We start from the raw sequence: 23114 nt of genomic DNA on the forward strand, positions 1-23114 counted from the left end.
ACCGCAGAACAAAAATACTATTAGAAATGCTTCAAAAGGAACATTTTTTGGCTGCGATAGAGACTTTTGACATTATTTATTAGGTTCAGAACGGCCTCTGTGAAGCCTGACAATGGTTCTGTGGAAACCAGTACATCTGAGGCCCTTTCTGTTGTTCTGGGCAGGCATTGATTTGAAGATAGGCAGCACTCACCGAACAATTCCCTCGCAGCGGTCAGTGTAAGTGAGCATTCACCCCCGGCCTAGGAGGGGCCTGTGAACAAACCGTATGGAAACGCGGGGGTGGGCGGGAGTGGGGAGAGGAGCAAACCTTGATTAACCTCTTGGAGAGGAGACTGGTAGGAGTACTGGCAAATCCAGGAAGGGGAGCTCCTGCCAGACTACTGTGGAGGGAGGCGTCTGCCCCGGGCCCATTTTCCTCGGGGGAATGAGGATGCTTGGGGAGCATCTTTGGTGCCATGGCAACTGTGCCTATTCGGACTGGATTTCCGGGCGCGCCTGGGAGCCGGCTTTGGGAATCTAGGCTTGCGGGTCGGTGCACCTACTGGGGCTGCTGTCTTCTCCACCAGCTCCAGTTCTGAGGAACTCCAGTAGACTCTGGGCGATGCAAAGGGGGTCTGGCTTCTCCGGAAGAGACCAATGGCAATGTAAGGCCTCAGAATAAGACCTGGAAGGCAAGGAAGAGCCAAGGTGGTGCTCAAGTGTGAGGAATTTACACCGACCGACCGTCCACCCCCGCTAAAACTTAAAAAAAAAAAAAAAGAAAAGAAAAGTCTCCTGATAACTGGATGTTTCAGAAATCCACGACGTTTGCATCAAGCTGAGAGAAAAAATTTTAAATCCCCTGACATTATGCTCGTGTGCTTCCCATGTTTCTTTAAGAAAATAAAGTGCTATCTATTCCTTTCCTGGAGAAGGCAGGACTCCAGTACTCCTGCCTGGAAAATTCCATGGACAGAGGAGCCTGGTAGGCTGCAGTCCATGGGGTCGCTGAGGGTCGGACACGACTGAGCGACTTCACTTTGACTTTTCACTTTCATGCATTGGAGAAGGAAATGGCAACCCACTCCAGTGTTCTTGCCTGGAGAATCCCAGGGACGGGGGAGCCTGGTGGGCTGCCGTCTCTGGGGTCACACAGAGTCGGACACGATTGAAGCGACTTAGCAGCAGCATTCCTTTCCTATTGTTTGAAAGAAACTCCTCCTCCCAAAACAATTTTTACAGAATCCTCCTAAAACTTTTAATTTCAAGGAAAACAATTCAAAACTTCTAAAGAGAGGGAAGAATGAGTGACTAAAAAAAAGCCTTATATTTGAAATTTGGGGAAAGGTTTTGAATAGAAATTATTCTGGAGTTAGAGATCATGGAAAAACAAACAATTTTACAGCCCTTTAGACTATGACTGACAATTTAAAATCCAAGAGGCAATCATTCCATGAGTTTTATTAGAAATGTCAAACCATATGAAAATTAAAACTGTGTTTTAATCTGATGTTGGCTCTACACAATAAATACATATACACTAATAATAGATTTGATTTTTTCTTTATTTAAACAATATATATGTATATATCATATGCATTTGTATGTAGACATATATATATATATCAAATCTTAATATATGTCATACATATAAAATCATTTTCAGGGGACTTTCCTGGCAGTACAGTTGTTAAGATTCCCCATTTCAACTGCAAGGGGCACAGGTTCAATCCCTGGTCAGGGAACTAACATCCCATGTAACAAGGGCAAAAAAATCATTTTTATGTAAGAAATCCTGTCCATTGACCTTTGCAAATTAAAATCTAATTCTTCAGTAGTGTATTAAGATAACTTACATGCTTTAAATTGCTTTTTATGAGCTTTTAAAGGACTTTGAATAGCATGCAGATGGCTCAATTATTTGGAACAACCCAAGATATCACCAGATGGCCAACACTGAAATCAGACTGATTATAGTCTTTGCAGCCAAAGATGGAGAAGCTCTATACAGTCAGCAAAAACAAGACCGGAGGCTGATGGTGGCTCAGATCATGAACTCCTTATTGCCAAATTCAGACTTAAATTGAAGAAAGTGGGGGAAACCACTAGACCATTCAGGTATGACCTAAATCAAATCCCTTATGATTATACAGTGGAAGTGAGAAATAGATTTAAGGGACTAGATCTGATAGACAGTGCCTGATAAACTATGGACAAAGGTTCATGATATTGTACAGGAGACAGGGATCAAGACCATCCCCAAGAAAAAGAAATGCACAAAGGCAAAATAGCTATCTGAAGAGGCCTTACAAATAGCTGTGAAAAGAAGAGAAGTGAAAAGCAAAGGAGAAAAGGAAAGATATAAGCATCTGAATGCAGAGTTCCAAAGAATAGCAATGAGAGATAAGAAAGCCTTCCTCAGCGATCAATGCAAAGAAATAGAGGAAAACAATAGAATGGCAAAGACTAGAGAGCTCTTCAAGAAAATTAGATATACCAAGGGGACATTTCATGCAAAGATGGGCTCAAAAAGGACAGAAATGATATGGACCTAACAGAAGCAGAAAATATTAAGAAGAGGTAGCAAGAATACACAGAAGAACTGTATAAAAAAGATCTTCATGACCCAGATAACCACAATGGTGTGATCATTCATCTAGAGCCAGACATCCTGGAATGTGAAGTGAAGTGGGCCTTAGGAAGCATCACTGCGAGCAAAGCCAGTGGAGGTGATGGAATTCCAGTGGAACTATTTCAAATCCTAAAAGATGATGCTGTGAAAGTGCTGCACTCAATATGGAAAATTGGAAAATTTGGAAAACTCAGCAGTGGCCACAGGACTGGAAAAGGTCACTTTTCATTCCAATCCCAAAGAAAGGCAATGCCAAAGAATGCTCAAACTACTGCACAATTGTACTCATCTCACATGCCAGTAAAGTAATGCTAAAAATTCTCTAAGCCAGGCTTCAGCAATATGTGAACTGTGAACTTCCAGATGTTCAAGCTGGTTTTAGAAAAGGCAGAGGAACTAAAGATCAAATTGCCAACATCTGCTGGATCATCAGAAAAGCAAGAGAGTTCCAGAAAGCATCTATTTCTGCTTTATTGACTATGCCAAAGCCTTTGACTGTGTGGATCACAATCAACTGTGGAAAATTCTGAAAGAGATGAGAATACCAGACCACCTGACCTGCCTCTTGAGAAACCTATATGCAAGTCAGGAAGAAACAGTTAGAACTGGACATGGAACAACAGGACATGGTTCCAAATAGGAAAAGGAGTACGTCAAGGCTGTATATTGTCACTCTGCTTATTTAACTTATATGCAGAGTACATCATGAGAAATGCTGGGCTGGAAGAAGCACAGGCTGGAGTCAAGACTGCTGGGAGAAATATCAATAATCTCAGATATGCAGATGACACCACCCTTATGGCAGAAAGTGAAGAAGAACTAAAGAGCCTCTTAATGAAAGTGAAAGAGGAGAGTGAAAGAGTTGGCTTAAAGCTCAACATTCAGAAAACGAAGATCATGGCATCTGGTCCCATCACTTCATGGCAAATAGATGGGGAAACAGTGGAAACAGTGTCAGACTTTATTTTGGGGGGCTCCAAAATCACTGAAAATGGTGATTGCAGCCATGAAATTAAAAGACGTTTACTCCTTGAAAGGAAACTTATGACCAACCTAGACAGCATATTAAAAAGCAGAGACATTACTTTGTCAACAAAAGCCCATCTAGTCAAGACTATGGTTTTTCCAATAGTTATGCATGGATGTGAATGCTGAACTATAAAGCAAGCTGAGTGTTGAAGAATTGATGCTTTTAAACTGTGGTGTTGGAGAAGACTTGAGAGTCCCTTGGACTGCAAGGAGATTCAACCAATTCATCCTAAAGGAGATCAGTCTTGAGTGTTCATTGGAGGGACTGATGTTGAAGCTGAAACTCCAATACTCTGGCCATCTGATGGGAAGAGCTGACTTACTGGAAAAGACCCTGATGCTGGGAAAGATTGAGGGCAGAAGGAGAAGGGGATGACAGAGGAGGAGATGGTAGAATGGCATCACTGACTCAATGGACATGAGTTTTGGTGAACTTTGGGAGTTGGTGATGGACAGGGAGGCCTGGTGTGCTGCAGTTCATGGGGTCACAAAGAGTCGGACACAACTGAGTGATTGAACTGAATTGAACTGAAAAGCATCACTGGCAAATTCAAAAAATATGCAGACTTCAAATGCATATTGCATTCCCAACAGTGGGTGTTGAACTGTGTGCATATGTGCTCAGTCACTTTAGTCATGTCCAACTCTCTGCGACCCCATGGACTGTAGCCCAACAAGCTCCTCTGTCCATGGGATTCTCCAGACAAGAATACCTGAGTGAGTTTCCATTTACTTCTCCAGGGGATCTTACCTACCCAGGGATCAAACCCAAGTCTTCTGCATTGGCACTCAGATTCTTTACCACTGAGCCACCTGTGAAGCCTTTGCATTTCTTCAAACTAAGCAAGTATCTAAGGGAAGAACATAATAAAATGTAAACCATCTAGTATATAGTAAGTGCACAATTGTTGCTGTTGTCGTTCAGTTGCTAAGTTGTGTCCAACTCTTTGGACCCCATGAACTGTAACATGCCAGGCTCCTCTGTCCTCCACTCTCTCCCAGAGTTTGATCATATTCATGTCCGTTGAGTTGGTGATGTTATCTAACCATCCTATCCTCTGCTGTCCCCTTCTTCTCCTGCCCTCAAGCTTTCCCAGCATCAGGGTCTTTTCCCATGAGTCAGTTCTTTGCATCAGGTGGCCAAAGTATTGGAGCTTCAGCTTTAACATCAATCCTTCCAATGAATATTCAGGGTTGATTTCCTTTAGGATTGACTGGTTTGATCTCCTTGCAGTCCAAAGCACTCCAAAGAATCACATTTCGAAAGCATCAGTTCTTCAGCGCTCAACTTCTTTGTGGTGCTCAGTACCCAAGTGCTATTAGTGTCATGTTTAGAATCTTAAAATAAGAGTGCTCTGACATGGAGTCAGAATGGAGGCTTGAATCCTGGCTCCTCCCTCCCTAAAGTAACAGAATCTCTATAAGCCTCTAGTTCCTCATCTAAGCCATGGGGAGATAACAGTTCTTTTCTCAGAAGGTACCCATATGGACCATAATTGCAGATACATATTCAGATTTTATTATATTGCCTTATACATAAGGCTCAAAGTGTATTAACTAGCCAGCATCCTCAACATCCCATCATCAAGCCCATCCTCCCTGAAAAGAAGAATCTCTGACTCAACATCTTTGGTGGAAGTCTCCCAGCACCAACCTTACAATTTACAGCCCAGGAAGGACATTATCCTCTAGTTCAAAGAAGGCTCTCAAAATCTCTTTCTTCTATTGGTCAATTCCAACAAACTGTACAAATATTTGCATCAAAATTAACCCATGCTGCTGCTGCTGCTAAGTCACTTCAGTTGTGTCCGACTCTGTGTGACCCCATAGATGGCAGTCCACCAGGTTTCCCCGTCCCTGGGCTTCTCCAGGCAAGAACACTGGAGTGGGTTGCCATTTCCTTCTCCAAATCAACCCATAAAGTTACCTAAAAAACAGTATGGCCATCATTAAAAAAAAAATCTACAAACAATAAATGCTAGAGAGAGTGTGGAGAAAAGGGAACACTCTTGCACTGTTGGAGGAAATATAAATTGATATTTAGCCATTATGGAGAATAGTATGAAAGCTTCTCAAAAAAAAAACTAGATATAGAACTACCATACGACCCAAGAGTCCCACTCCTGGGCATATACGCTGAGAAAACCATGATTCAAAATGATTCATTGCAGCACTATTTGCAATATCCAGGACATGGAAGCAATATAAATGTCCATTGATGGATGAATGGATAAAGATGTGGAGCATGCATACAATGGAATATTACTCAACCATAAAAAGGAATGAAACTGGGTCATTTGTAGAGATGTAGATTGACCTAGAGTCTGTCATACAGAGTGAAGGAAGTCAGAAAGAGAAAAACACATGTCTAATGTTAATGCATAAATGTGGAATCTACAAAAACTGTATGGATGAACCTGTTTGCAGGGCAGGAATAGAGATACAGATGTAAAGAACAAACTTGTGACACAGTCGGGGGAGAGCAGGGTGGGATGAATCAAGAGATTAGGACTGACATATATACACTACCGTGTGTAAAACAGATAGCTAGCGGGAACCTGCTGCATAACAGTGAGCTCAGCTTGGTGCCCTGTGATGACCTAGAGGGATGCGATGCTGGGGAAGCCCAAGAGGGAGGGGATATATGTATATATATAGCTGATTCACTTTGTTGTAGAGCAGAAACTAGCACATTATAAAAGCATTAAGGAGCTACATAAAATGAGACTAATCCTTATTCTACATGACACTTTTTAGAATATTTGGAGGTACACGTTGTTTCCTTACATTTCCTCTCCTGCAGTCAGAACACCACCACTCTCCTCACAACCACCATTTAGTCAGCCCTGCTGTGTCCAGGGAATTTTATATCAACAACATCTCATCAAGGCAGTGATTGTCAGTTTACAGAAAATACCAGGCTCAAAGAACATTTATGGGACTTGATAATGGCTAAAGAACTGAAACTGGAGACAGCAGAAATTTGAGGTCAAGTCTTTCTGGTTCTGAACTCAGGTTTCCATGATTTCAAAGCTTATTCTTTCTGGTCCATCTTCATTCATCCTATTATGCAGTTTTATAGTTAATTTTTATATACATTAACTTGTGCTATGAATTTACACCTTCCTTATCTGTGTGAAGTCACTTCAGTCATGTCTGACTTTTTGTGACCCCATGGACTATAGCCCACCAGGCTCCTCTGTCCATGGGATTCTCCAGGCAAGAATACTGGAGTGGGTTGCCATGACCTCCTCCAGGGGATCTTCCCAAACCAGGGATCAAACCTGCATCTCTTATGACTCCTACATTGGCAAGCAGATTCTTTATCACTAGTACCACCTCCTTATCTGTAAACTGAGGATAATAACATTAACTGCCCAAGAGAGTTATATAAGGATTTCATAAAATAATGTGAAATGCTCAGCACAGTATCTGGCATTTGGTGAGAGGCTAGGTTGCTGATGATGACAATTGCCCTCATCACCATTATCAGGTACAATAACTGAATCATCAAACATGGGTCATTAGCTCACACCTGTTCTCTCCTCCAATATAATATGTGGCAACAAGTGGATTTCCATGAAAACTTGGCAACTACAGTGTTTATAGAATGTTTTAGAACAGTATGTCAGAGAAGGCAATGGCACCCCACTCCAGTACTCTTGCCTGGAAAATCCCATGGACGGAGGAGCCTGGTAGGCTGCAGCCCATGGGATCGCTAAGAGTTGGACACGACTGAGCGACTTCACTTTCACATTTCACTTTCATGCATTGGAGAAGGAAATGGCAACCCACTCCAGTGTTCTTGCCTGGAGAATCCCAGGGATGGGGGAGCCTGGTGTGCTGCCGTCTATGGGGTGGCACACAGTCGGACACAACTGAAGCGACTTAGCAGCAGCAGCAGCAGAACAGTATCTGCCCTTGAGTCAAATAATTTTGCTTGTTTCTATCGAAGTTAAAAGCAAAATATGGCCAAATGAAAAGAGGTAAAAAACAGAAAGCACGAACTGATACTCAACCGATGGGACAGAATCTCCCTCGGAACTGCAAGAGGGCAGGTTCTGAAGTCTCTTTGGCCCCTGGATGTGTGTCCCTATGGCCTCCAGGTGCATAGGATTTACTAAGTGGGCCTGAACACACGTTTTTGTCATTGACTGTTCTAGAAATAAACTACCCCAGGTCCGTTTGGGTGTGCCTCTGGCTCCCATGTTCACATTTTGCCTGACAGTGAAGATGAGTGGGGTCTCTTCCCACTCACTGGGTGGTGTTGGGGTGGGACTCACTTCTCCATGGCTTTCTTCTTTGCAAGAAGCTGTACTGGAGGCCCAGGGGGTGCTGTACTGGTGAGTGTAGCGCTGTCTTCTGAGACTGAGTCCTTTCTCTAAATACTATAAAAGGTAAACTATTTTGAAGGAATACACTTTGATAGCACCTACTAAATTAATGGCAGGAAGGGTGAAATCAAGTCATGGATGGATTTTGTTTGTTTCATGTTTCTCTCCTGAGCAAACAAAATGACAAAGAAGCTGAGGATCCAGGTGCCCAAGCAAGAGAAGAAGAGGAGAGAAAACACGTGGACTGGAAGAAAAGACATGGACCGTGCTTTCACTGAGGTCAAGCTATGCTGCAGGTGCTGAATGAGAGCCTGGGCACACTGGCCATTTAGCCTCATCAGAACATCATCTAACAAACAGAATTATTGGCTCTATTTTTTTCAGGTCAGAAAAGCTAGTTTGAAGCTTATGGGTTTAGTTGAGTCCCCCAAGAAGATATGTTGAGGTTTTAACCTTCTATATCAGTGAACATACATTATTTGTTAATAGGGTCTTGTAGATGCAGTCAAATCAGGATGAGGTTGCTGTGTTTTGTGCTAAGTCTCTTCCATCGTGTCTGACTCATTGCGAATCTATGGACTGTAGCCTGCCAGGCTCTTCTGTCCATGGAATTCTCCAGGCAAGAATACTGGAGTGGGTTGCCATACTCCCCTCCAGGGGTCTTCCCAACTACCCAATGATCAAACCAGCATCTTCTGTGTCTGCATTGCAGACAGATTACCTGCTAAAGCATCAGCGAAATCCTGAGGTTGTTAGTGTTAAGGCCTTAGTCCAATGTGACTTGTGTCCTTATAAGAAGAGAAAACAGACACACAGGAAGAATGCCATGTGATGGCAGAGGCAGAGAGTGGAGTGGCGTAGCTGCAAGCCAAGGTAACCGAGGACTGCAGCATCGTCCAGAAGCTAAGAGAAAGACATGAAATGGCTTCTCCCCTGGAACCTCCAGAGGGGTCAAGCCTGATGACGCCTGAATTTCCAACTTCTGCCTCCAGAACTGTGAGATAATAATTCTTTTTTAAGTCATCCAGTTTGGGGTTTTTGTTATGACAGTCCTCGGAAGCTAATATACCCACAAAGAGTCCAACTCACACGTGTTATCTAAGAATAATTATTAACAGCAGCCCTTTTCACTGAAAAAAAAATTTGTTTAGATTTGGGGAATAGGAAAGAATAAAACCTAAGAGGTAAGGAAGTGTGGAGTGGAGATAGGAATGAAGTGGATTTCTTCGGTTCTACTGTGTGGCAGAAACTGTGCCAGGATACAACTCCCTTTTGGGGAAAAAAAATTTTTTTTTTTTAGATTTTATAATGTGGACCATTTTTAAAGTCTTTATTGAATCTGTTACAATATTGCTTCTGCTTTATATTTTACTTTTGGGGGGGGGGGCTTGAGACATGTGAGATCTTATTTCCCTGACCAGGGATCAAACCTGTGCCCCCTGCATTGGAAGGCAGGGTCTTAACCAATGGACCACCAGAGAATTCTCCCAGGGTGTACCAACTGTTAAAAAGACTTGCATTCCCTGTGCTCAATGTTCAGTCAAGTGGCAAAGACGCTCACCATGTTAGGTACCAGGACACACCATTCCTAAACCACAGCTTTGTCTTCAGTAGGGAATCAAAAGAAATGCCTCCAGAGGCCCCACATATAATATTAGAAATGAGAGAAGAGGTCAAGTGGGAGCACCCTGGGAGTATATTCCATCAGAAGGGGCAGTCACTTCTCAGACCTTCTTTTATTGTCCTGAGGGAATGTGGGCCCAGTGAAGACAGATTTTTCTGGATTTCAGGAGAAGCAGACATATGGTTTTTATATATGTAAAAGCTTCTGATTTTTAAATATTGGTAACTCAATTTGGAAAAATATATGGTTTGGATTCCACATAACACCTGCTCTTTGAATCATCACGGGCCACCAGTGTGCATCTTTGAGCTGCAGCCAGCCCTATAAAAGTCACACCATCATTCACCTCCTCTCATACCATCTTCATCTTAGAACATGATTTGTTAAATACTTGGCTTGGAGCCATGGGGATTTGTTTGCAAGCTCTGTGCCTAAGCAGACTATAGAGTTCTAGAAGTCTCAGCTTCCTCCAACGCTTTAGGGAGACCTAGCTTTTCATTTTAATCTTAACTGTCTCGTCCTTTTCATCATGAAGCCCAGAATTTGAAATGGTAAACAAATCTAATAGTCTTTCCCAAATGCAGAGAAACTTCTAGAATCTTTGAAAAGAGTAGCTATGGGACTCTTGATCCCAAAGGAAAATCTACAGCCTTGGAACCCACAGCATTTGATCTGCCCTCTCTTTTGTTCAAATATCAAGAACAGATTGGAAGGCCTGAAAGCACTTTAAGTAGCCTCACACTCCAGAAGTTATGGGTTGAAAGAGAACTTAGAGGCCATCTGAGGCTGACCTTCACCATCCATCATCACCCACTTCTGTTTATATACCACCAGGGCCCTCAGTCTCACTACCTCTGCATCAGAGATTTCACTGCTTATCATAAAAGCAAGTAAGTAACTTTGTATTTGCTACATAAAAAGGCACATTTAGATAGATAGATAGAAAGGAAAATAGGCAAGTTTTATATAGGGAATAATTATCAAAGTCAACTTATATGATGTTGAGACAGCTGGTGACTATGTTTGTTTAGTTATTCAACCAATATTCCTTGAACTCCTATGATATACTAAGGTACCACAACAAAGGCAAAATGTTACCCACATCAACAGAGTCCATCATTTTGAGGTTAAATTGATCAGCTGATTTTTTGCAAAATGGACTTCAGCACAGGAACTCAGACCCTCCCAGTTTCACCTGCGTGAATTTCAGGTTTCCTCTATGATACAACTGCCAGGTTGCCTGAATTGAATAGAAACACCAGTAGTCTGGGCTTCCCTTATGGCTCAGCTGGTAAAGAATCTGTCCACAGTTCAGGAGACCTGGGTTCAATCCCTGGGTTGGGAAAATCCTCTGGAGAAGGGAAAGGCTACCCACTCCAGTGTTCTGGCCTGAAGAATTCCATGGACAGAGATCGCAAAGAGTAAGACACGACTGAACCGCTTTCACTTTCACCAGTTCAGTTCTGTTCAGTCACTCAGTCATGTCTAACTCTTTGTGACCCCATGAACTGCAGCACGCTAGGCTTCCCTGTCCTTCACCAACCCCCAGAGCTTGCTCAAACACATGTCCATTGAGTCGGTGATGCCATCCAGCCATCTCATCCTCTGTCGTCCCCTTCTCCTCCTGCCTTCAATCTTTCCCAGCACCAGGGTCTTTTCCAATGAGTCAGTTCTTCACATCAGGTGGCCAAAGTATTGGATCTTCAGCTTCAGCATTAGTCCTTCCAATGAATATTCAGGGCTGATATCCTTTAAGATGAACTGGTTTGATCTCCTTGCAGTCCAAGGGACTCTCAAGAGTCTTCTCCAACACCACAGTTCAAAAGCATCAATTCATTGGCGCTCAGCTTTCTTTATGGTCCAACTCTCACATCCATACATGACTATTGGAAAAACCATAGCCTTGACTAGACAGACCTTTGTTGGCAAAGTAATGTCTCTGCTTTTTAATATGCTATCTAGGTTGGTCATAGCTTGTCTCCCAAGGAGCAAGCATCTTTTATTTCATGGCTACAGTCACCATCTGCAGTAGTTTTGGAGCCCAAAAAGATAAAGTCTCACACTGTTTCCATTATTTCACCACCTATTTGCCATGAAGTGATGGGACTGGATGCCATGATCTCAGTTTTCTGAATGTTGAGTTTTAAACCAACTTTTTCACTCTCCTCTTTCACTTTCCTCAAGAGGCTCTTTAGTTCTTCTTCACTTTCTGCCATAAAGGTGGTGTCATCTGTGTATCTGAGGTTACTGATATTTCTCCAGGCCATCTTGATTCCAGCTTTCCAGGATTTCTCCTGGAAATCTTGATTTCACTAGTAGTCTGGGCATTAAACAACCAGAGAGTGTTGATAGAAATGCAATGGCCTTTCTCAATTTCCAATGGCTGTGTCTTTATTTTTTTCAATTTTTCAAATCTCCCTACCAAGACAGTGGCAGAACTTGAGCCCCAATCCATTGCTCAGGATTGAAATTCCAGTGCTCTTTGTTACATTATTTGGCTCTTGAGTCTGCTTCAGTATTTCTCAGTCTTAGCTGTTCATGCACCAATATCTGGCAGGCTCTGAAAAATACAAGCACATGGTCCCAGGGTCCCAGTCTTGTAGTTAGTAAGCCCCTTGGGGATTATGATGTGTAGAGCCACCAGTCTCATTTATCAGAAGTGTCAGGTACTGTTACAAACTGTATACATCCCAAACATTCACGAACAAGCTAGAGCCATGACCTCAGGGATGTCTCTCTCCTCCAAGCATTATCTCTCTGTGAACAGTCCTCATGACAGATACCAGAAGTATCTGCTACTTTACAGCTTAGATATTCCTTATGCTATTTGCTTTCATACCAGTAATCACCACTTGATTCAGACCACAACTCTTCAGTTTATTCACTCAGGAGGAACCTGAGGTTGAAAGTAAGCATCTGTCTATATCATGAACCAAGCACCAGAGAAGCTGGGGTTGGGACACAGGTCTTAGATTTTGAAGGAGTTTGTTTTTTTTCTACTGCCCCATTAATGCCAGTGGTACAAGAAGAAACATGACTACCGTGAACTGGGCTTGATGAGGTGCTAAGTCACTCAGTTGTGTCCAACACTTTGTGACCCCATGGACGGTAGCCCGCCAGGCTCCTCCGTCCATGGGATTTCATTGGCAGGAATACTGGAGTGGGTTGCCATGTCTTTTTCCAAAAGATCTTCCTGACCCAGGGATCAAACCTGTGTCTCCTGTATTGGCAGGTGGATTCTTTACCACAGAGCCACCAGGGAAGCAGCTTAATGAAGGGAAGGATACATATGTCCGTGACAACAGCTTGCAAATAGTGAGCACTGACCACCTTTCTGGACATGCCTTTGCCAGCAGCTGATGCAACCAGCATGTGACTTCTGTGCAGAAGAAGGCAGGGCACTTTAGGCTAAGTACTCTGCCTGAAGACCGGTGACTGAAATCAGGTCCCACGAAAGCCCGCAGTCTAACCCAAACCTCTCCCCAGGCTCACTCACTGATGTAAAGACTCTACTTTTCTCAACTACTTGTTTTTGGGTGTTTCTCATCTTAAGAAATTCTTCCTGACATTCAAGTTTAGCAGGTTATTTCAATGTGTAGGCAACTGTGCCTCTTAAGCTGTAGCACAGGTGTTCCATCTGTTGCTATTTCTCTTGAAATAATATTGTGGCAGACAGGAGATTTCAAGGCAAATAAGATAAACTTCAGAGCTGAGTGTTATTTTTTCACAGAAACAATTGATCTTTCTCTTGAGCTGCAAAATAGCTCACGATACATCATGACAGATACAGATTTATTCATTTTCTATTCATTAGGAAAAGACAATTGTGGTAGCCCCCTGCATGCGGCATCCCTCTGGGCTGCCACAGAGCAGGGTGGCATACTCCTTACACCTACTCCTGGCATTTTCCCCTCAACACAGAACTTCTAAGTCTTTGAGTCCCGGACCTATGTCTTTTTCTCTCTTGGGCTTCTAACTCCAGCATGTTATGAAGAGACTAGAGGCACTTGTCCTAGAAGGAGAAATAAAAATCCAGAGGAAATTCATTCCCTAAGCTCATCTTGCCCTGAACTGTATGCATAAATACGGGCTGTGTGTGTTAGTCACTCAGTTGTGTCCAACTCTTTGCAACCCCATGGACTGTAGCCCACCAGGCTCCTCTCCTCAGGATTCTCCAGGCAAAAAGACTGGAGTGGGTTGCCATTTTCTTCTCCAGGGGATGTTCCCAACCCAGGGATCAAACCCAGGTCTTGCCCATTGCAGGCAGATTCTTTACCATCTGAGCCACCTGGGAAGCTCAAAATAGAGGCTAAATGATTTATTTCATCTCCTACATGAAAGTGTGTTAGTTGCTCAGTTATGTCTGACTCTTAGTGACCCCATGGGCTGTAACCCTCCAGGCTCCTCTGTCCATGGAATTTTCCAGGCAAGAATACTGGAGTAGATTGCCATTCCCTTCTCCAGGGAATCTTCCCAACCGAGGGATGGAACCCAGGTCTCCTGCATTGCAAGCAGATTCTTTACCAGCTGAGCCACCAGGAAAACCCATCTCCTACATAACTAACATCAAACCTAAACCTTAACTAGGTCTTCATTTAATATTGAAAACTCTAATGACACATGCTTTTAAAGTATTCTTAGACCACACAGTGGATTTGAATGAAGTCTGCCACCTCAATGTCACCACTTCCTCTAGGGGCAGAGTGACAGTTTTTTAAGTCCATGGGAAGAGGCTGAAGGCATCAAGCCCTGACCTGAACATTGTAGAGCCTAGAGGCCAAGTGCACAAGCTCTGAGCCCAGACTTCTTGGGTCAAATCTGGCTCATCTCTTCCAGGCTGTGCTGCATAAGTCAAGCTACTTAAGTGCCCCACGCCTCAGTTTTCCCATTCACAAAATGGCAATAAGATCATATCTACCACTTAGGGTTGAGGTGCAGATTTTAAAGTAGTTAATAAACAAGAGTTTAGAGCCCTGTGTGACAGATAGGGGGTACTCAGTAAGACTTAGATGCTATTATTGTTGTTGCTGTTGTTGGAAAATATTCTTCCTTTCTCTCCTTCTGTAGCTCCTAAATGGACTCTTTCAGCAATAAGGACTCAAGTGCAAAATAATACCTTTTCATTCAACCAGTTTACCTCACTTTATTCATTCTGTCCACCTTATTCCCCTCCATTCTCCCTTTCTGCAGACTTGCCTGGGTGCAGCAAGGCAAGTCTTTCCTCGAGGATTAGTCCATGTTGCTCAGTTCACCACAATCATTCATTCTGGCTCTAGTGTCATATCCGATACTAAGAAGCTTCCATTTTGGGCACCAGTACCCCTTTGTGCTTCAATTTTTCAAGAGTTCCAGGACTGTGTCTCACTCTAAGGGAAATTACTGATGTCTGTCAGGGATGTGGGAGGATGAAATGACCACAAGAGGGGCAGGCAGTTGTCCTTGCTGAGGGACTCTGCTAAGTAAGAGGGTGCCTTCCCTGCCTTCTGGGGGAGGGATGTGCCTTCTCCTGGGTCACTCAACCACCTCTCTTCCTCTAGTAAAGGACACAAGGGATCAGAGTCCTTGGGTAAAAGGACACTGGAAGGTCACCCAGGTGCATGCAGATACACTTACCCTTCGCCCATGACACCATCCACCTTGTGCAGTTGCATTTGAATCATAGACTCTTCAGACCAGGGACACAGATGCATGTCCAAATATTTTGTTTTTGAATTTTTTAAACATGAGGTATAATTTAAGAGCCACTACATTTGGTTTCTGGTGAATCCATTGAATAACTGTCTGAAGGCCTCGACTTCTTCAGTGATGGAAGAATTAAAATGACCTTTAAAGTATCCTCTAGCCCTAATAATTCTGTGAGTCTCTGAGGTTATTTTTCATTGTATGAAACATCTTTTATTTAACTACTTTATTTTTGGAAACATTATGTTACCATACAAAAGTGCTGTTTTATAGGATAAAAATTGTTATATGTAGGGAATTTCACGTTTTATAACTTAATATCATGGTTATAAGAGTATAGGTGACATATGCTGCGGTTTAGTTGTTAAATTGTGTCCGACTCTTTGTGACCCCAAGGACTATAGCCCACCAGGCTCCTCTGTCCATAGGATTTCCCAGGCAAGAGTACTGGAGTGGGTTGCCATTTCCTTCTCCAGGGGATCTTTCCAATTCAGGGATCAAATCCATGTCTCCTGCTTGGCAAATGGATTCTTTACCAGTGAGCCACCTAGGAAACCAATAGATGACATATACATATTGTTTAAGGAAACAAACAGCCATAGACCAACTCAATTTCATTATACAAATATCTATAAATTATTCATCCATTCCCTTACTGATGAGTATATGCATGAAATTTGCTTTTGTTTTGGTCTTAATATTACAAAAAAAGGTTGCTATAAACATTTTTATGCATGTCTTCTGTTGCATGTACTCTAGTTTCTCTAGGAGTAGAATGGCCAAGTCCTAGGGTATCCATGTCTTTGATATTACAGTTTTCCAAAGCGGTTTTACCAACTGACACTCCTACCAGCACTGTATAAGTCTTCTTATTATTCCACATACTTGTCAACACTTGCTATTACTTTATTGTGTTTTTCAGTGTGTGCTGTTCTGGTGGGTATAAAACAGGACTGCATAGTGATTTTAAATTTTTCATTTTCCCAATAGCATCTCTCCTCCCACCACATCTTTAATCTGAATTGCTTACAAGCAATGTGATTGTGGGTTGAGTTTCCTCCCCTTTCCTTTCTCCTGCCTCTGATATTCTAACCAGCTGCTACATAGTGGCATAGCCCTGGAGGACACAGTGGGGAGCACGTGGATAATCCACAAAGTCGATAATTTGCCTCAAAATAAATAACCAGGAGTTGACTCTTGGGGATTGTACTCAACACAATTCAACTGCCATGACCCAGTGTAATATTTCATGTCTTGCTAAAACTCTGGCCAAGCATTGTTTTGCATGCAACCAAGTACTTGGACAATTCTTTCATCTGAATGATGAGCTATTTCAGCCACAGCTTGCTTGAGACACAAAGGGCTTCTGCTACCTGTCTATCTGTAACACTCCAGATGGCACCCCAGCCTTCTTACATGAAATGGTTTTTAAGTTGCTCATCCTTTCCCCCTTGAAAATGTGCAGTTTCTCAGTGACCCTTTTTGAAATGAGATACTAAGACTGGAAAACATTTTAAATCACACCATTCAATGGCACATATTCAGGAAAGAAACCTTTTATTGTATTTATTCTATAAGAAAAAAGGCAAAAGTGTTTTCCCCTCAAGCCAGAGAATGCAATGGGAATGATGATCTTTCTTAAATGATGCTGATGAATAACATTAAGAAGGGTGGGAAGAAAAAGTCACACATAGAATCAGAAACAATTGAAAAAGGAATCCAGGCTACCCCCAACCCCGGCCTTTGTTGAAGGGATCACCGGAGATCTATGTAGATATTATTTTGAAATTTAGAGCTTCAACTTGTATGAACATGAATGCCCATGCTGAGTTTTTGCATGCCTCTGTGAAACAGCAAAAAGAACCCAACAGACCCTATTCTTGCATTAAAGCAACACACTGTGGAAAGCCTGAAAATAAACCATCTATGCTTGATTAATTAGGTGTAAGTATTGTTTCAGAACCAAACAATATTTCTAAAGATTTCAATAGTTCAAAGATTGCCCTATGGCCGTCTGGCCAATACATCTTCTAACACACGCAGTTTACAAGCATTTTTCTTCCCAATATGTTGTCTTTGGTTGGTGCGACATTGTTTGAAGGCAGGGCTATTTGGGTCATAGTGGTTTTCTCCCCTGCACAGCAGTGGTGCTGAGCACAGCACTTCGACCATACATCTTCCATGTCATTTCCATCAAAGGCACATGATACTTCCTAGTGACCAATCAGGAGTAGTCCAGCATCCTAACAGAGGGCATATTGGCAAACCAAGCTTTCTTAATGACAGCCATTGTTTGAGGCCAACAAAAGGAAGGTCCTGAATATTAACATGTGGCCTTGTGTAAAGGTCACTGGTATGGCACATCCATCATATTTCACAACCGAGAAAGAGAACTTTATAAACTGTCAGAAACTACTGTTGTCCAAATAAATGTATTAGTCTGACAGGTGACAGCAACAAGGCAATGATCTTGAGTGATGATCTCCTCTCTTAACAAATCTCCTTTCACTTCTTTGAAGCAGCAGACATTATGGCGAGAGATTGTGTTTAAGAAATATACCTCGAGGCCGCAGGGGGTTAGAATAATCAGGCAACCCAATTAAAATATTAATTTAATAACATGTAATCATTAGACCAAATGGCATCTCCTTCTTAAAGGCATAACTTTCCACACTGAGAAGAGAAATCACATAGTTTAACAGCTTAGAGTCTTGAATGGTCTTCTTAATAGTAAGGACCAACAAGTTCATGAAAATTCTGTCAATAAGGTTTAATACAATTGGCACCAAAGAACTCAAAGGTCTGGGACTGAGGACAACACTGCATCTTGGTTAAAACCTACATAAAGTATGACAGCAGAATTGAATAAAACTAGATGGTAGCACATGCATTTAATATGAAATCTAAGAGCAGGTTTAGTAACCATTATGAAATAATGAAGCTCCAATACTTTGGCCATCTGATGCAAATAGCTGACTCATTGGAAAAGACCCTGATGCTGGGAAAGATTGAAGGCAGGAGGAGAAGGGGACAACAGAGGATGAGATGCTTTCATGGCATCATTGACTCGATGGACGTGAGTTTGAGCAAACTCTGGGAGACAGTGAAGGACAGGGAAGCCTGGTGTGCTGCGCTCCATGGGGTTGAAAAGAGTCGGACACAACTGAGTGACTAAACAACAGCAAAGAGCAAGGAGCAAGCTTTCTTACTTGATGGTCTTGATCAGAAACTGTTCTATGTTCAATACTAGAAATATGGTGTTCTGCTTATTAAACGTCATTTTAAAGTAAAAGTTGAAAATTATTTAAGAAAGCTGAAGGAATATAATCAAGAGTATGATATCTCAGCTCCCTCACTCTGACTTTACTATCACAGTCATGCGCGGGGTCAGGGAGGGAATAAAAGAGGGAAAGAAAGAAAAGAGAGAATTCTGTTTAGTTCCTTGGATGCATCATACTCTCATACTCTCTCCTGACATTTAGACAGTTTCTTTCTATCTGGTGTTTTTCCACAGCCCCTGTTCCTCTGACTAGTTTCTACTCCCTCCATGGTTTTTCACAACTCCCAATATGCTCAGATCCTTCTGCTGTATGTTGTCATCATTCTTCTGATTTGCTTTATCATAACACTCAACACTTTAAAATGCTTATTGAATCAACTTATCTTCAAAATTACTCCAAACTTCATAAGAAGAGAGACGGGATATGTCAATTTCACTCTCATAGGTGCTCCACAAACTTTTGTACATAAGTAGTAACTTTCAATAACAAAACTGTAACAAAGTCTGAATTTATCATCTCTTGACTTATAATACGTTTCTGTTAAATAAAAGAAATTTTTGTGCACGTGAAGGAAGGATTCAGCATTGGAGCAATTCACCTTTATTGTACTATAGAGAAGACACTGAGCAACTACAATGAAGCCTCACCAATTCATAATCCATTATTTCAGAACAAAGCATAACCAGATAAGGGATAGGAGAAAGAGCTTAAACCATCTTTGTAAAGGGTGTTTGCTAGGCAAAGTACTTACATACATAATATATCAGTGACAACACTTAGCTACATGTTTTGGCATTAAGGTCTTCTTTCTTCCTTTGTGTGTCAATTCCACTTAGAAGGTCCTCCGTGTAGAACGCGGTCCACCTGTCGACAGTGTATTAGCCTTCAAGGCCCAGGATATGTACTACTGTTTTGATGAAGCTTCCCCCTCACAGCCCTCTCCCTGAATGCTCACAGCCCTCTCCCTGAATCCTGAATGGCTCTAGTTCTTCCTGTATTCCCAATGGACATGAACCACACTGTAATTGAAAGTCTTAGATAAGTGTGCATTTTTTAACAACAACAACAACAAAAAAATATATATATATATAAATTATTTGAGGAAAGAATCTGTATAGTTATACTTTTCTGAATTCAACACACTGCCTACCATGTTGCACTCTGTGAGTGAATATTTTCAAAATAAATGCAGTAACTTATAAGGACAAGCATTTAAGTATGTAAGGAAATTCTAAAGAAATCTCTGTTGGCAATGTTTTGTTTACATATAATCATATTTTAGTCTGATCACTCAGACATACACTTGGGACAATGATTCTATGGCTCTAAGTGGTTTGAATGAGAGTCTTGTGATTATTAGATTTCACTACAATGACAAAATCACTCAAGATGGTACCCTACTTCCTTTCCAGAGTTGATGGGCCCAGGTTCATGCAATTGATGCATGCTTGGACAATGAGACTGTTTCAATGGGTTTTTGTTCTTAGGACCTAAGAGACTATATTTCAGTTCCTTTCCAGAGGGGATGCTGTGACATGTGAAATGAAAATTATTGGAGGCCATGTTTTCAGCTTTCATTGAAGAAGCTGCTCTGAGAAAATAAAGGCAACATGCAGAGAGAATGAGAGGCACAAGATGGAGGGTCTTAAGGAAGCTCATATTCCCTGGTTCAGACTTTCCTTGAGGCCTGACTCACCCCAAATTCCATTTAATTTAGATGTATAAGATTCCTCTCTTTCTGACCAACACAATTCTGATTGATCTCCATGAGTATTCAAATAGTTTTAATAAAACTAGTCACTATTATTGTATCACGTTAACTGAAACTGTACTTCTTTATAAGTTTAAACTGATCTCTCCATCACAAATGTCTAAATTCATAAGAATCCTATTAGGTTCATCTGTTGTTTCTCTTAAATAAATGGGATATTTATTTTAAAAAGTTACTTAGGTGAGTTATGAAGAATTTTGATCCTCATAAATATAGTAACATTTATTACCACCTCTTAATAAATTCAAAAGACAAGAACAATGACAAGGCTGCCGATAACAATAATAATTGCTCATTTTCTACTGGAAATATTGCATTCATGTATCATGAAAAAATGAAATATTGCTCAGTTCCACTCTATCTGTTGCACTCTACAGATGATGAAGAAATAGACCTAGTGAAGTTAAGAGGCTTGTCCCAGACTCTTCCAAACTCTTCATCGACAGAAGCAATCCTCTAGGCTTGACTTCAAGTACTTAGCACAATGGTTAGCACCCAATAGGTATACATATCCCTGAGTTCTCTTCCATCTCTTTTCCCCCCAAAGTCTGGTCTTTTCTCACCGCATCAATCCCGAATACTATAGGGATTCGTAAAGCTGAATTCCACAACCGTCATTTCTGACTTAGGGCAGCCACTAAGCCTCTTTGCCTCTGTCTCCCATTAGAAAGAAAGACAGAAATAGTTATTATGTTCATCCAACAAAAAGGAAATTAATGGTTGATTAGATGCCTGTTCAACACACTGAGGATAAAAACCAGTCTTCATGGTGAATTATTGAATTAGGGGGCCAACTTACAGTGAGGCTGTGTCTACACAAAGCCAAACATCCAGTCAACTCAGCCAAAAAAAAAAAAATACAGTTTAGCAACAGGAAAAATTAAATTAGTTGATCAGGACTGTGCAGACAACATAAAATGAAGAAACAAAGGTCAGTACAATAGCATGGTAAAAGCGCTGGTGGCGATTACAGACTTAAAAGGGGTAATAAGTAAGAGGAAGATTTTTGATGCTCACTGTCAGAAATATAGAGGTGCTTTGAATATACAAAAACAGATTTATTAATTTTGTATGGGGTTATATATTTCTCTCTTTTTCCTCGTGATTACATTTCATTTTCAAAATTCAAGCGTAAGATACAAATCAAGAAAAAAAACAAAGCTGGTATCCAGAGATCTGAGTTCCACCCCAACTAAGGATATTAAAAAGAAGCATTCTCTTTTGCTAAGTCTGTCATATGACAGACTCTGATGTGATCATTCTATGTGACCTAGCTTCATATTTGGTAGATCAAATATTATCTTCATTTTCTACAGGGCAAAAAGAATATTGAAATGCATACTGTCTATGGAGAATTCTAAATAACAAAACTTGTTTGATGTTCACATCAATTTCCCCAAATCATTTTTAATACTAGGGCAAAAATCAGAAAATCCTCCGTTGACTCTTTGAATAGTAATCATTCACTAGCATTAACGGTGTATGTCAACTGTGCTTTTAGGGGATGTCATTGTAATGTCCTGTATCATTTTTAGATTGATGTTTCAATTATAAACCCTGCAATATTACTATGCTGTAATATTTAGAGTCCATAAGCTTTCAATAAACTCTAAAATTACATGAAGTTTTCATAACTATTGACTCATAACTATTTCATAACTATTGACTTCTAAGTAGGAAAGGATGAGAAATGATGATGACTTATGAGTAATGTATCACTTCATTAAGAGTGAAATATGATTAATTAAAATTGCAGATCTTAATTAATAACTTATTAGTTTAACTCTCCCCCTAACCCTAAAAGAATTAGTCCCAGCAGTTAGACAAAGGAGGCCTTCTTCAAGACAAAGCAAAAAGTACAGTTTTGTGAACTGAGTCCTGCACCCCAGGAATGAACATTTGCAGCTGCACCATGGACTGTTTTCTGTTACCTTAAATACCGCTGGGCCATATGGAGCATTTCTGAGGACCTTCTATTTTAAAATGTTCTGTTCATATTTTATGCTTTTCCATATGTCTCATCCTTATTTCAGAGTTTCTATTCATTTCCATGAAAATAAGACCTTTGTTTTCCAAGAGTTCATTTTCCTCTCTCTCCTCATCTCTATTATGGCCACAAACCTCTACTCGGGTTAGTTCAGCCACTCTAGGACCGTCCAATTGTGACAAGATGAATAGAGAATTATTTGGAAGAAAAACAGCAGCCGCAAATGATCCGCGGTGCCGTGGTGCCCCTGTTTTCTTTGCTCCTTCCAACCAACCCAGCGCGGAGGATAATAAACCTGACGGCGTTGAACTGCTTCAAAAGGAAGAAAATGCCTACAGAAATCATCGCTGAACCCCTGAAGGAGGTGCCGAAGGAAGGTATCATTTGGTGAACGGAAAATTAACCAAAACGTTTTTTCTGAAAAAGGGAGCTCCCTGTAGTTTGGGGTTGACTTGGAGCAATTATCCAAACAAAACAGTTGGCGCCTGTGTTGGCGACAGAACTGTGTTTGCATAAAGTAGAGCGAGATGACAAATATGCATGAAAATTAAATTTAGGGCTCAGGGACTCCTTTCGGGGCCATAGAAGAGCTGATTACATGTTCACAGCTGGAACTGGTGTTGGCAGGCGGGCCTCATTTACGGGCAGAGTGTGGGGACTCCCTTTCTGAGCACCAACTCTGCGGCAAAGCCAGAACAACAGCGTTAACAGAATCTGATGTTTATAGACCTCGAGCCCCGTGGCCCCAAGCTTTACCATTCCAGCTGGAGCTGTCTTCACTGAAAGATCATT

General features: G+C 41.4%; 1 protein-coding gene across 1 annotated transcript; it reads right to left on the reverse strand.

Annotated features, from left to right (window-relative positions):
* Positions 1 to 214: 214 nt before the first annotated feature.
* On the reverse strand, positions 215 to 22286 carry C4H12orf42 (chromosome 4 C12orf42 homolog). Its single transcript, XM_068971478.1, has 2 exons — positions 22267 to 22286; positions 215 to 509 (listed from the first exon to the last, which is right to left on the reverse strand). Exons 1-2 carry the CDS (start codon positions 22284 to 22286, stop codon positions 215 to 217), a joined length of 315 nt encoding a protein of 104 aa, XP_068827579.1.
* Between the last annotated feature and the right edge of the window lie 828 nt (positions 22287 to 23114).

The sequence above is a fragment of the Capricornis sumatraensis genome, chromosome 4, assembly GCF_032405125.1.
Source record: "Capricornis sumatraensis isolate serow.1 chromosome 4, serow.2, whole genome shotgun sequence".
Taxonomy (NCBI): Eukaryota; Metazoa; Chordata; class Mammalia; order Artiodactyla; family Bovidae; genus Capricornis; species Capricornis sumatraensis.